This window comes from Mustela putorius, unplaced genomic scaffold (genome assembly GCF_011764305.1).
Source record: "Mustela putorius furo isolate JIRA1106 unplaced genomic scaffold, ASM1176430v1.1 tig00537350_pilon_pilon_pilon, whole genome shotgun sequence".
In the NCBI taxonomy this organism is placed as follows: domain Eukaryota; kingdom Metazoa; phylum Chordata; class Mammalia; order Carnivora; family Mustelidae; genus Mustela; species Mustela putorius.
Window position 1 is genome coordinate 19,184,974 of NW_025422471.1, and position 13,431 is coordinate 19,198,404.

The following is a 13,431-nucleotide window of genomic DNA, read 5'->3' on the forward strand; positions in this document are numbered from 1 at the left end:
AGTATCTGTAATATCTGTGTCTAACTCTCAATAATCCCCAAACAGTAGTCCTTGGAAAACTAAACTGGGTATCTTTGCACTCCACCTATCCTGTTAAAACTTAATTATATTAGGGCAGTGAAACTGCTGTGTCTGATACAAGAATCATAAATATATGTTGTTATGTAATTGTCCAAACCCACAGAACGTAGAGTACAAAGGATAAAACTTTACCTACTATGAACTTCGATTTATGGTATGCCCACATGTGTTCATCAGCTGCAATAAATGCACCATTTTGGTGGGCAATGCTCATAATAGGGGAGGCTGTGCACAACAAGGGACAGGGGTACATAGGAAATCTAACTACTCTGAAACCTAAAACTGCTTTAAAAACTAACATCTATCATAATAATTTGAGGACAAAATGATGTGATTTTGTTGTAAATCAGACTTGAGTTATAACAGGTTCTTTATTTTTGGTTCAGATGAGCTGTTATTAGCTGTGGTCATACCCCAGACCATTCTGAAGCCCAGATTCACTAATTTTAGAATGAAAACTTGGTGGCCATTTACATTATGGTATCATTTAAATATTCTCCAAAGTCTGCACTATTTACCTGATACTATTTTATGCTGGAACAAAACTAAACAAAAATAATTGGACTCTTCAGAAACATTAAGTAATTTTTTTCTCCTCATAAGAAAATCTTTTTCTATATGCATTTCCTGGAAGAAGATTTGGTCTATTTTGATTGACATGAACAACTTAAGGAACCAAAGTGTGGCTGATATCTCTCTTTTAATTCAATTCTCTATCCTCTGAAATTCCACAACTATTACCTCATTTCACTGCCAAATATTATGTCCATCTTCTAACAGTTTTCTTTGGAGAAATAGTAAAATGTACATACAGAGAAAGTTCCCGTGGAAACATAACATAATCACTTATCACACTTCATATTAGAGAAAAAATAATCACATTACTGTTAATAACCGCAAAAGAGCTAATTTTCCTTTTTTCCTCTTATTTCCATGGCTGATGAAATTAACTTAAAAGGAGATAATATGGCATTAGGGCTAAACAGAAGGCCTGTGTATCAGGTTATCCCACGTTCCAACCCAAGTTCTGGGCTAGCATCTTCTTACAATGCTGTGAAAATACTTTTGTAGTGTTTTAAAAATAAAGGATTCAGATTTTAAAATCTAAATTGTACGTCATTGCCGATTATTACTGTATCATTGGTGTTGCCTTTGTCTAGTCCTGGAACATAGTAAAGTGACAGCAATATGTCTCAGAGAATCCCCCTTACAAAGTCAGGATTTATGTGATTTAGTTTTCAAAAATCAAAAATAAGGGTTTTTAATAATTTTAGAGCTCTGTTTAAAAGTCTGCTTATAATTAAGTTAATTAATTCTACTATTTGGAATGGAAAACCTCAGACTTCCTTGGGGTTGGGTGGCTTTTTCGTCAACTTAACAGCTGACTTCCATCATAACTCAGAATATCTGATCATTGTTTCAACCACTCCAAAAAAAGGAAATAATTTTAAAAACCACAAGTATCTACAAAGAGATATCTTAAGGATAAATGCTAATATATTAATGGTGACTATTACAAAGGTGAACATGGAACTCCAAGTTATGCCAAAAGTGTCCTTCCAAAAGAATTCACGTAGAGAAATTTTTGAATTGGAAAACTACCAGTGTTCCTTTAGTTTCATTATTAAGGAAGCCAACAGAAATCAGCATATTTCTTTTCCCACAAAAGCTCCCTTCCAATCTTTGCAGCTGTCTGCCACACAGATGTTTTGCATCACTGTACTTATGGTATTTTATGTCCTATGGACTCTCTTTTCTTTGCTTCTGTTATAAGACATGAGGCAGATTTTCCCAATAAAATATAAAGATCCTGTTAGCAGCATGATAGTCAATTTAACGCACACCCGTACCGCCCACTTTATATGAAAGTGACTAATTTCAAATTAGTTCTTCTATATGAAAAGGTTTCCTATGTAAATAACTGTAAACATAAGAATTCACAAATAGAGTGGATATACAATAAGTTGATTCGGACTTCATTGTTAAATACAGAGTAAAGGCTGGAACAATGGCATTAGATGCAAACTCTTATTAAAAAGTTTTACGAGTGATTAAATGCCAACAGACTGAAATTCAATAAACAGAAAACATATTTAAAATACCATTTCGGGAAGGATTAGTTTTGGTGCCTACAGTCAGATTATGGTCGAGGGCACAGAAAGGATCACAAGCACACCATAGGGTAGAAGAGCAGGTCAACTTGAACGTGAACAAATATGTAAGAAGTATAGCATATGAAGTGGCGGGAAATTATTTAGCCTTCTCTAAATCATAATTCTAGTTCCTAGCTTAATCAAACAGAGGGATTTAAAAAAATTGAGGGTTCAAAGCTAGATCACATAGATGACCAAACACTTACAAATAAGAATTTCAAAACAAGAAAATTATTTCAGTTGAGGAAGATGCTGAGGGACAACTGAACAACTGTGTTCAGTTCAATAATAGAAATAGGTGTTATTTAGAGTTTGGTCTCCAACTTAAAAAGGAAAAATGGGCACTAAGTCCAATGCAATGAATTTGGATAATTAGAAAAACTATCCAACGACGATGGTAATAGAATATGAGAATAGGTTTTCTAGGAAACATGCTCTATCTCCCTGTACTGGAGAGCATTAATAACATAACATGAGAGATTATCCTGAGTCTTGAGTGGCTCTGATTCACTTAAATTTGGGGATGTATGGATGATTTTCCAAAGCCCTAACTCTCTTTGACAGAACTTGCTTAACTTTGAAGTCAAAGAAAAATGAAAGGTGCACAATTAAGTTTAATCATCACAGGTAAATACACAGGAAAATTTCATTTCACAAATGTACTAATTTCCTTGTTTTTCATTCTGCTTGACATGAATAGATTCTAATTATGCTTATCATTGGCTATTGTTAATATTCTATTCAGTTATGGTAGAAGGAAAAGAGAATAAAAGCAAAGTGAGGTTTGGTATTTTTCATTCACCAAGAAGTGTCTTTAAAAGCCCCTTCTACATTCGGTAAAAAGCAAGCAAGAGAAATATGGTTCTATTTCTAAATTCCTCTACTTAACCAACCAGCAGTATATCTCTGAAATCGCATCTGGAGCTATTGCTGAGGTCACAACTCATACATCTTACCCTAAGTATTTAGCCACCACTCAACTATGTGGCAAAATTGAATAACAGTCAAGTCATTTGAGAATATTTTTTAAATTCCTTTAAGGATATACACTAAGAGAATCCTTGGGAAACAGAATTAAGAAATTTTGGGAAGCTATTGGCCCTGTGTATGGTTTAAGAAATATTTTTATGTTATGACTAAGCCTTCTAAATCTTTTAGATGCTGAATACATTTTGAATATAATAGGCCTTAGGGAAGAAATAAACAAGAATCTAACCCTTAGATTAGATTTAGATTAGTTTAGATTATGCTTTGGTTTGGAAAAAACCCAAAATTTGAACCATGATATTTGGAAGTTAATATTTCCAAGTTCTATAGATTCAAATGAATTAGAAAAAAAACTGGACCTAAACTTTTCAAACTTTTGTCAGATTTTACATAGGTTTTTAGCAGGTGGTGGTTATTGTATTTGAAACTAAGTATCTTGTCATTTCATGTGTTCATGTGAATTCCTCATTTAAATAAATAATTTAAAAGACATCAGGATGAATTCTTTGTGGCTACAGATAGCCTTCGGTTTAAGTTTTACCCTCAGGGAGGAAAAAAAAGTGTTGTTTAAAAGTTCTCTCTTGCCAGTTTTATCAAGCACAATTGAGCAAGGTAGCCAAGTTGGATAATTCCACTCCTTCCCTAATTAAACCTCTCTAACCCTGTCCCCCGGAAACCAATCTGACTTCCGTTCTTAATCATAGTCACTTAATGAAAAACTGATTTTAGAGCTTCAACTACTTGAGAGTCACTGTTAAAAGAATGTCTATGTTTCTACTTTTAGAGATAGGCGTTCCTTTTTAATGTTTCTTTTGCTGAAAATAACTAAGGAAGAGCTTTTCTTTTGTTTCAGAGTCTAGGGACAAAAGTCAGTATTTTCAAGTGGCTTTTTATGGCCAGCTTGTATTGCACTGATACCCAACACACGGCTTTCACACTGAGAAAGCTGAGTCCATGGGAGGGGATGTGGGCAGAGGCAGCTCAGAAGGGAGGCAGCGGCACGTGAGAACACTTTTCCGCCGCACTAATGCCTCTTTTACTCAGACATCCTAGCTGTGACTTTTTGGTTGATCTAAAGAATGCTTGTTTATTTCACTTTAGAAACCAACTACATAATATGCTAGTATATTTTCTATTCATTTATTATGTATTGCTACGACAAAGTATATTGGAAACTTGGTAAAACCTTTTACTATATTTCAATATAACGTGGCTCTACTTTGAACATAACTCACCCCAAATGTTAGGAAATCTTTGTTTAGCTGTCACAACAATATAGATACTTCAGTAAAAATCACAATGAGACTCTGGATTACTCGCTTGTTTGATCAAGCATCCTACAAGCACAATATTATATCATGTGACTACTACTGCTGAAATAATTTAAGGACATCTGAAAATTCTAAATAATTATATCATGAATGTGGAGAGATGTTACTTAAGATCACTTTTAAAGAGCAAACCTAACTGAAGATAGCCTACGTTACACCTTTCAAAGAAAACAGACCGTACTTCAATATGATACTAGAGAATTGGTGATTAGAAGGCACATATTTTCATTACTTGAATTAAAATCAGATAAAAGGAGATACTTATTTATAGCATGGTTTCCTGTTAGGTATTAACTGAATGTTATGATTATCCATCTCTGTTCCAAGTACTTACCTGCAGTTACTGAAACTGGAATTCTCCACCATTTCAAAGAAAGACATACCAAAAATAAAATATGCAAAATTCAAGGATTCAACTCAGCCACAGTTGGCCTCAAAATTACAGCACCAATAATCTAATTACATTTAAGGACTGCAATTAATGTTAAAAAGAAACACAAAAAAACTAATCAGAAATATGTTCTGTGGTTCTAGGTACAAAGGAGCACAGTTAAAAACCTAACTTGACATTCCTCACCACCTCTAAAAGAACATCTGTCAAACTTCCTGTTGTTTTAACTGTATCACTTCCATTTATTGGCTTTTGAAAGTCACTGAACTGTTTCCATTCTGTGTGTACACTGCAAGACATGGAATCCATTCCCATTGCTAGATGAACACCAATGCCTGTCTTCGAAGTATTTTTTTAAAATCTGTAATTTTTAAAAAGGTATCAAACACTTACGTTTAAAGCAGTAGGCATCAAATCTGCTATCAGGGGTAGGGAAGCCTGTCTGGTTCTCAAAACGATACAGGGTTCTCACCCCAAGTAAACCACCTCCACACTGGGCCCTGGCCACAGTCACAGGGTGGCGAACGCTGGCGTCGGACAGCCACCCATAATCGCACTGGTCAAAGCCATTCCTCCAAGCGGCTTGGAGTTCCCCCACTGTTGCCAGCCGGGCGTCCTGGTTTTCACACTCTTCTTCAGCCTCCTCAAAGGTAAGTTTATCAGGAGCAGTGATATGGAATACTTCACCTGAAATAAGGAGGGGAAAAAACACAACAACAAACTTAAGTTTTACTATTCATTCCCTTCTAATTTAGGGGTGGGCGGGGAGTACAAGAAGAAGGATATAATGCTTTTTTCATGTCAAGGTAGCAGCTTCTGATACTTTAAAGCAGTAAACAGCATGGTTACTCAATTTTGTCACTATTAATGTGACACATCCCAGAAAAGTTCACATATATTAACTTTATTATCAAATGACTGCTTCTATGGGCCATGGGTATACAGAAGCAACCATTTGATAATAAAGTTACAGTCAGTTCTTTAAAATGAACAAATCTTTTCCATTGATTCTTTGGACTACTATCTGGGAAAAGAGTTTTCTCTTCAGCAAAAGAGCAGGCTGGAAAGGGAAACTGCACCGAAATGTCACCCAGGTTATTTCATGTTGTTTCACCTGAAATCAAACAGTAGCTCTTAAACCCTCCTTCTCACCTATCACTACCATCAAAATGGATGAGCTCCCATCAAATTAAAAAACAAAACAAGGAAAACTCCAGGGTTTAAAGATGGGAAGGGACAGAAGCAAGATGGATTCCATGATTGCTATGTCAGAGACTAAGAGTGCATGGAGGCCAGTTAACTTAGCTCCCACTCAACTGGCCCAAGTGACCAAGGTCCCCCTGGAGGAAGTGGCTTTTTTTTTTCTTTTTCCTCTTTATGTATTTTTTTAATTGTGTATGTTAGTCACCAGACAGTACGTCATTAGTTTCTGATGTACTGTTCCATGATTCATTGTTTGCATATAGCACACCCAGTGCTCCATGCAATTCATGCCCTCCTTAATACCCATTACCAGACTCACCCACCCCCTCTCTTCTAAAACTCTCCATTTGTTTTCTGGAATCCATAGTCTCTCATGGTTTATCTCCCACTCCGATTTCTCCCCTTTCATTTTTCCTTTCTCCTAATGTCCTCCATGCTATCCTTACGTTCCACAAATAAGTGAAGCCATATAATTGACTTTCTCTAATTGACTATTTGATTTATTTCACTTAGCACAATCTCCTTCAGTCCCATCCATGTTAATGAAAAAGTTGGGTGTTCATCCTTTCCGATGGCTGAGTAATATTCCATTGTGTATATGGACCACATCTTCTTTATCCATTTGTTTGTTGAAGGGCATCTTGGCTCTTTCCACATTTTGGCTACTGTGGACATTGCTGCCATGAACATTAGGGTACATATAGCCCTTCTTTTCACTGCATCTGTATCTTTGGGGTAAATACCCATTAGTGCAATTGCCGGATCATAGGGTAGCTCTATTTTTAATTTTTTGAGGAACCTTAACAATTTTCCAATGTGGCTGTACCAATTTACATTCCCACCAACAATGTAAGAGAGTTCCCCTTTCTCCACAATTTCTCCATTTGTTGTTTCTTGCCTTGTCGATTTTTGCCATTCTAACTGGTATAATACTGATTTTGTGGTTTTGATTTGAATTTCCCTGATGGCTAATGATGATGATCAATTTTTCACATGTCTGTTAGCCATTTGCATGTCTTCTGTGGAGAAATGCCTGCTCAAGAAGACACAAAAGGATGGAAGAACATTCCATGCTCATGGATCGGAAGAATAAACATTGTTAAAATGACTATGCTACCTAGAGCATCTATACTTTCAATGCCATCCCAATCAGAATACCAGTGGCATTTTTCAAAATGCTGGAACAAACAATCCTAAAATCTGTATGGAACCAGAAAAGACCCCAAATCTCCCAGAAAAATGTTGAAAAAGAAAACAAAGCTGAGGGGGATCACGTTGCCTGATTTCAAGCTACATTACAAAGGTGTGATCACCAAGACAGCATGGTACTGGCATAAAAACAGACACAGACCAATGAAACAGAATAGAGAGGCCAGATATGGACCCTCAACTCTATGGTAAACTAATCTTCAACAAAGCAGGAAAAAAAATCCAATGGAAGAAAAGATAGTCTCTCTTCAATAAATGGTGTTGGGAAAATTGTACAGCTATATACAGAAGAATGAAACTGGACCATTCTTTTACACCATACACAAAGATAAACTCTAAATGGATGAATGACCTCAGTGTGAGACAGGAATCCATCAAAATCCTAGAGGAGAACATAGGCAGTAATCTCCTTGACATCAACCACAGCAACTTCTTTCAAGACACGTCTCCAAAAGCAAGGGAAACAAAAGCGAAAATGAACTATTGGGACTTCATCAATATAAAAAGCTTCCACACAGCAAAGGAAGCAGTCAACAGAACAAAGAGAGAACCCACAGAATGGGAGAAGATATGTGCAAATGACACTACAGACAAAGGGCTGATATCCAAGGTCTATAAAGAACTTCTCAAACTCAACACCCCAAAAAAATAGGTAAGTCAAAAACCGGGCAGAACGGGCATGTTTTTATTTGCTACTCAACTCTGCTCAGTTGCTACTCACTCTGCCCAGGGTGCAACCTCTCACAATCTGTCTGCTCAGAAGAGGGGCCCTTTTCCAGGTCTCACAAAGACACCACATGTGCTAGCAGGGGCTCTAACCATGTTTGAGAAACTCTTCTATTTGCTTACTGATTAACAAAGAAAGGCTTAACGTTTACTTTGCCCATCACCCAGCCCAATTAGCAGAGAATCTGTTCATAATAACTTAACATGTCACAATAAAATATTCTGGAAATGCTAGAGACTTCGTTAAATTGGTACTTAGGGAGCTAACAAAACAACTGGCAGATCTAAATTCAATGCAAATTAAACGATGCCTCTCACATTTGAGCACAAGTGGCTCAAAGACAGAGGCAGGATGAGAGAGTGCCTAAGCAAATAGAGCAGGCAGAAAGAATAGACAATGAGGCAGGGAGGAAGCTACAATATTGATAGCCCCTTACTACAGCAGCGGCGGGTCCCGGTCTGCCTCTCCCTGAGACCGCTTTCTGATTCTATGATATATTAGACAACGGGGACTCCAGAGCTCTTAGGATTCAGCTCTTTTCACCTGACTGAAGGCAGATGTAACAGGCAATTGTTTAAAATGAATAGAGCCATTACTCTTTCTCAGTGTGCGATAGCTTTATAAAACAAGAAAAATTAGTGATGGGAAAAAATGGTCAAATCACACACGTCAGCTTTTGTCACTAGGAATCTAAAATAGGCCAAATCCCTGTAAGAGCTATTTGAAGAAGAGAGAACGAAATGACTTCTACCTGATGGAAAAAAAGTAAGGGAAAGTGGGAATGGGTTTTTGTCTTTAACTGTGTATGTAGGCTGGCAAGGAAAGCAATCTCAAATCCAAAAATACACCGTAAGACCGTAAGTTGCTGCTCCCCATTCCTGCACCATCTCCCTCCCTTAGAAGTTGTAAAAGCATAAGGGTCACAGTCCCACTTACGGAGTAGATCTTCAATAATCCTCGCTAAGTGAATGGCATTTCAAGTTCTTGTTAAGGAACAGGGTGCTCTTTTTCTTCCACCCTCCCCAAGCAGCACATTCAAAAAAGCTGCCTGCTGCAGAGCTTTGGGGAGCTGCGGTCCAAGAACAGCTGATTCATCTCACCTATGGATTTGGCTTAAAGCAACAAGGGGAAAGGCAGACAGAGAGACTGGGTCTGTGTGCTCCTGAGCAGCCTCATTCACTTCAAAGGAAGGCGAGTGTGAAAGAGGGCAGCGCGCCAGACTGCTTGCCTCTAAGGTAGAGCACTTGCATTTGTTATTACAGCTGGAATATCTTTCTGAGGCCTTAGTTCCCTGCATTGTGACGTACTGCAACTTCGAGGTGAATGACTGCTCCTTTATACTAATGAGAGTGATCAGCCAACCAGAGCAGACAGAGAACTGGAATTGGGAGAGTAAAAGTCTGCTACTGCAAACAGCAGTGCCAGCCTGTATGTGGGGGGAAATCAACTTCTCCAACTGCGGCCAGACCAAAGGGCTAATGAGGGAAAATGACAGCATGATTTCATGGGTAACTGGTTTCCCCTCTTAAACAGCAAACATGTTTGGGGTGTTAAAGGAAAGAAAGGTTCAGAATATGCTGATCGGTTAAAAAGAGAATTCCCTTATTATTATTATTAAATCTATACAGATCTACTTATAGAATTTTTATATAGACATTCATTAGATCTGACTATATTGCAGTCAATTATTTAATTCATTTGTTTGGAAGATATAATTTCCATCCACCTATTCAGTACCCATAAAATGATTATTTATTTGATTAAATTCTATTATCCACAACACCACCTGTTTTCCTTTATACGTAGGAACTTTTCAAACACTGAAAATAAAATTTTAAAAAAATGAAAAAGCTGTCATTATTGGGTTTCATTCAACTCAGATTTAAAAAAAAAAAAGATTTCACTGCCACTGAGTTTAAGGTGAGAATCAAAATAATTCATTTATAAAGATATATATATTAAATTATTTTATTTTAAGAAGATGAAAAGAAAAATATTTATTTTAACTCTGTTCCAAAAAGTAAATATCTAAGACCTCCTAAATCATGATTCTTTAACATGAACATTACTTTGCCCACTTAGAAAATCTAATAATATAGTAAAGCACCTACAGTATAGAATTACCTTACTGTATCCTGAAGCTGTTACAATTAACACTCAATCCACACCAAAAATGGCAAGTCAAATAACCAAACTTTGCTCTTCATATGTATTAACCTCAAAATATTAAGGCCTGGACATCTTATACTTTTGAGAAGTATGCAAGAATATCCTAGCATATGGGCGCCTGGGTGGCTCAGTGGGTTAAGCCGCTGCCTTCAGCTCAGGTCATGATCTCAGGGTCCTGGGATCAAGCCCCGCATGGGGCTCTCTGCTCAGCGGGGAGCCTGCTTCCTCCTCTCTCTCTGCCTGCCTCTCTGCCTACTTGTAATCTCTCTCTGTCAAATAAATAAATAAATAATCTTTAAAAGAATATCCTAGCATCTGTTTTATACTGAAACCCAAACCAGAAAATAGAAAAGGTAAGTCGATAGGTAATGCATAGCAGTAATTGAACTAATCCATATTACTAAGTGTCTTGGATTCCTAAGACATCTATGACCAGCGGAGAAGTACTTTTCTGTTGTTGTTGCTCATTAGATGCTTGGTTTTCCTTAATAATCCTTTGACATTTTATATCTTTTATCTAACATAATACAAACATAGGTGACTTATCTAAAGTCCAGAGATAAGGGCAAATAAGGCACCAAAGAACCAAGAGAAAGAGAAAGCAAATCTGGGAAATTAAGAAAAGCCACTCAGTGCATTCACTTAGTTTCTCTCTCTACAACATGACTTAAGTGGTCAGGTTGTGTAAGTGCCTGCCCTGAAGTTATCTTAAAAGCACCTTTTTTTGCCTCAGATGTATGTAATAAAAGTTCCTTCTGAATCACAGTACTGCTTTAGAGAGGGAGAGGAAGCAAATCTTTTGTGAGATAAAATGCCTATTTTATTAGCACAGGACAAGGCTGTGTTCTCGTCCTACCTCTGCATACTTGGAACTAAGCCATTTAATGTTCCTTAGATTTACTGGATAGTTGCATTCTCGGATGGCAAAAATTACTTTTACAAGTTGACAATGAGTCCACTCTCTAAGTTCCAGAAGTAGCCTCTTCAAGGTAGCTACATCTACAAGACACTTATCATCAAACTGGTAACTAGAGTATAGATTTGGAACCTGTTTGTAAATGTTATCTACCTGTGAGAAAATACTTAATTTTTCTCTAAAGAGAACAAATAAAATGTCAGGAAAGAAATACACAAAATGTTTACATATAATTATTTAACATAAGAGGTCAAGTTAATTTAAGTTGGCATAAGTAAGAATTCATTGAGGTATATACATATATGCTCACTTTAGTACACATGTGAGATACAATAATGCAGAATGGAGGATTGCACACATAGGATAATGTTCATATTCATCTGAAAAACATATATGTGGTATCTTAATGCATATTTTCCCAAATCTCAAGTTAAATGTCCCTGGTTTGAATTATTACTGTTATTTCAACTTTCTAGGGATGTCCTAGAAGAAACTGGAAGACACCGCTGGTGAGACTTTAATATCTGGTGACATCCCACAAACTAAATTTACCTTAATCATGGGAATTAACATCATCAGAAATATTCAGGAAAAAAATACTTTATTTGACGACTAACTGCCTCAAGACTCCATGGAAATTGGACCATGCATGTTCTTTTTCCCACACTTCTGATTGCTAAATGGAAAAGTGGTTTCTTGGCAGACTAAAAAATGACACACTCTAAAATGGCAAGCAATGATGAAAACAAATCAAACACTGAGATGACCCACACTGTTCAAAAGCTAGAGTTTACAACCAGGAGTAACTCAGAACAACTATTAGAGAGCCTGGTTCTAGAGCAAAGTGAGGATCAGTTCTTACTCTCCTGCCGACAATTCCCTGTGAATACCAAGAGAAAAAGGGAATTGGCAAGGGCAGGACATACATAATTACTCCATTCCCTGCTGCACTCAGCAGCCAGGTAGCCAAAACCAAAAATCCCACAATTTTTCTCACTGGGTATATTTGTTGGGTAATGTGATAAGTGTTTATTGTTTGTTTCTGTTTACTTGTGCTCATAACCCTTCTATCATGAACTGTCCAGTCTGAAAATAACTTCTTATAAACTAATCATATTTCCCTTTATCCATTTAAAAAGGACTCTCTGATTTTTTTTTTTCACTTTAAGGAAGTTCAAGATTTGTCAATGTTACTACATTGTCTTGCTATTTAAGTTATACTAAAGTAACAAATATATGTAATGGTAGTTACAGTAAGTAAGCTGGAAGCAATCACCTGAAGGAGCTTCTAAATGCCAATATAATAAAATCACTTATGGCAAGTATCCTGATAATAAAAGCAATTCAGCATAATTATTGCTAGCTTTGAAGTTTTGGACTTTTAAGTTTCAAAGGAGGTTTCTTTTTTCTTTTCTTTCTCTCCATGTCTCTCCTGTCCTCTCACACTCTTTCATTCTTGCTCTTTTTCTGACTCCGTCTATATACACACAATCAAAGCATTGAAGACTAGTGCCCATTATACTCTGGATCACAAAATCCATCAGTTGTACCTGTTTGATTAACAGCTAACTTACACTGCTATATAATCTTTTGAGGGCCGATATTTAAAGATAACTCAAAAGCATGTCAGTTTCCCTAAGATTTGATCCTTTAACCTGCTCGAAGATCAAACTTCCATCACGATGACAAGAAAATCTCAGGGGCTGCCAACATAATTTTGCTCCATCTCTAGTTCTAGGCTGGCAGTGTTTCCAATATGGGGGCAATGGGATTGTAAAGACAGATCAGCACCTTTCAGATTTCTCACTTTTCTTAGGCTGAAGGAGAAGCATGATGTGGCTTAGAACATAGATAGAATTTTGAATTTATAGCTTCTTCTTCTTTTTTTAATATTTTATTTATTTATTTGACAGAGATCACATGTAGGCAGAGAGGCAGGCAGAGAGAGAGGAGAAAGTAGGCTCCCTGCTAAGCAGAGAGTCCGATGTGGGGCTCGATCCCAGGACCCTGGGATCATGACCTGAGCCGAAGGCAGAGGCTTTAACGCACTGAGCCACCCAGGCGCCCCTGAATTTTTAACTTCTAATTACTAAAGAATTGTCATCAACTGGCTCTGATAGTCAGTTAACGTGCTCTAAGTCAGATAACAATTCATGAGAAAAGGATTATTATACAAGATCTTGTGTATGTCAATTTCAAGGGCTTAAAGAGATAGGAAGTCCCACTAAAATTTAAACATATTTTTATGGTTTTTCAGGATGTCA

At 36.9% G+C, this 13,431-nt stretch overlaps 1 protein-coding gene across 4 annotated transcripts in view; it reads right to left on the minus strand.

The window, feature by feature from the left end:
- VCAN (versican) overlaps positions 1-13,431 on the minus strand; it is a 117,571-nt gene that overhangs the window by 64,955 nt on the left and 39,185 nt on the right. For all 4 annotated transcript variants that reach the window (XM_045074464.1, XM_004759123.3, XM_004759125.3 and 1 more), the window contains exon 6: positions 5,337-5,630. In XM_045074464.1, coding sequence (XP_044930399.1) covers positions 5,337-5,630 — 294 coding nt within the window. The remainder of the gene's footprint in view (positions 1-5,336; positions 5,631-13,431) is intronic.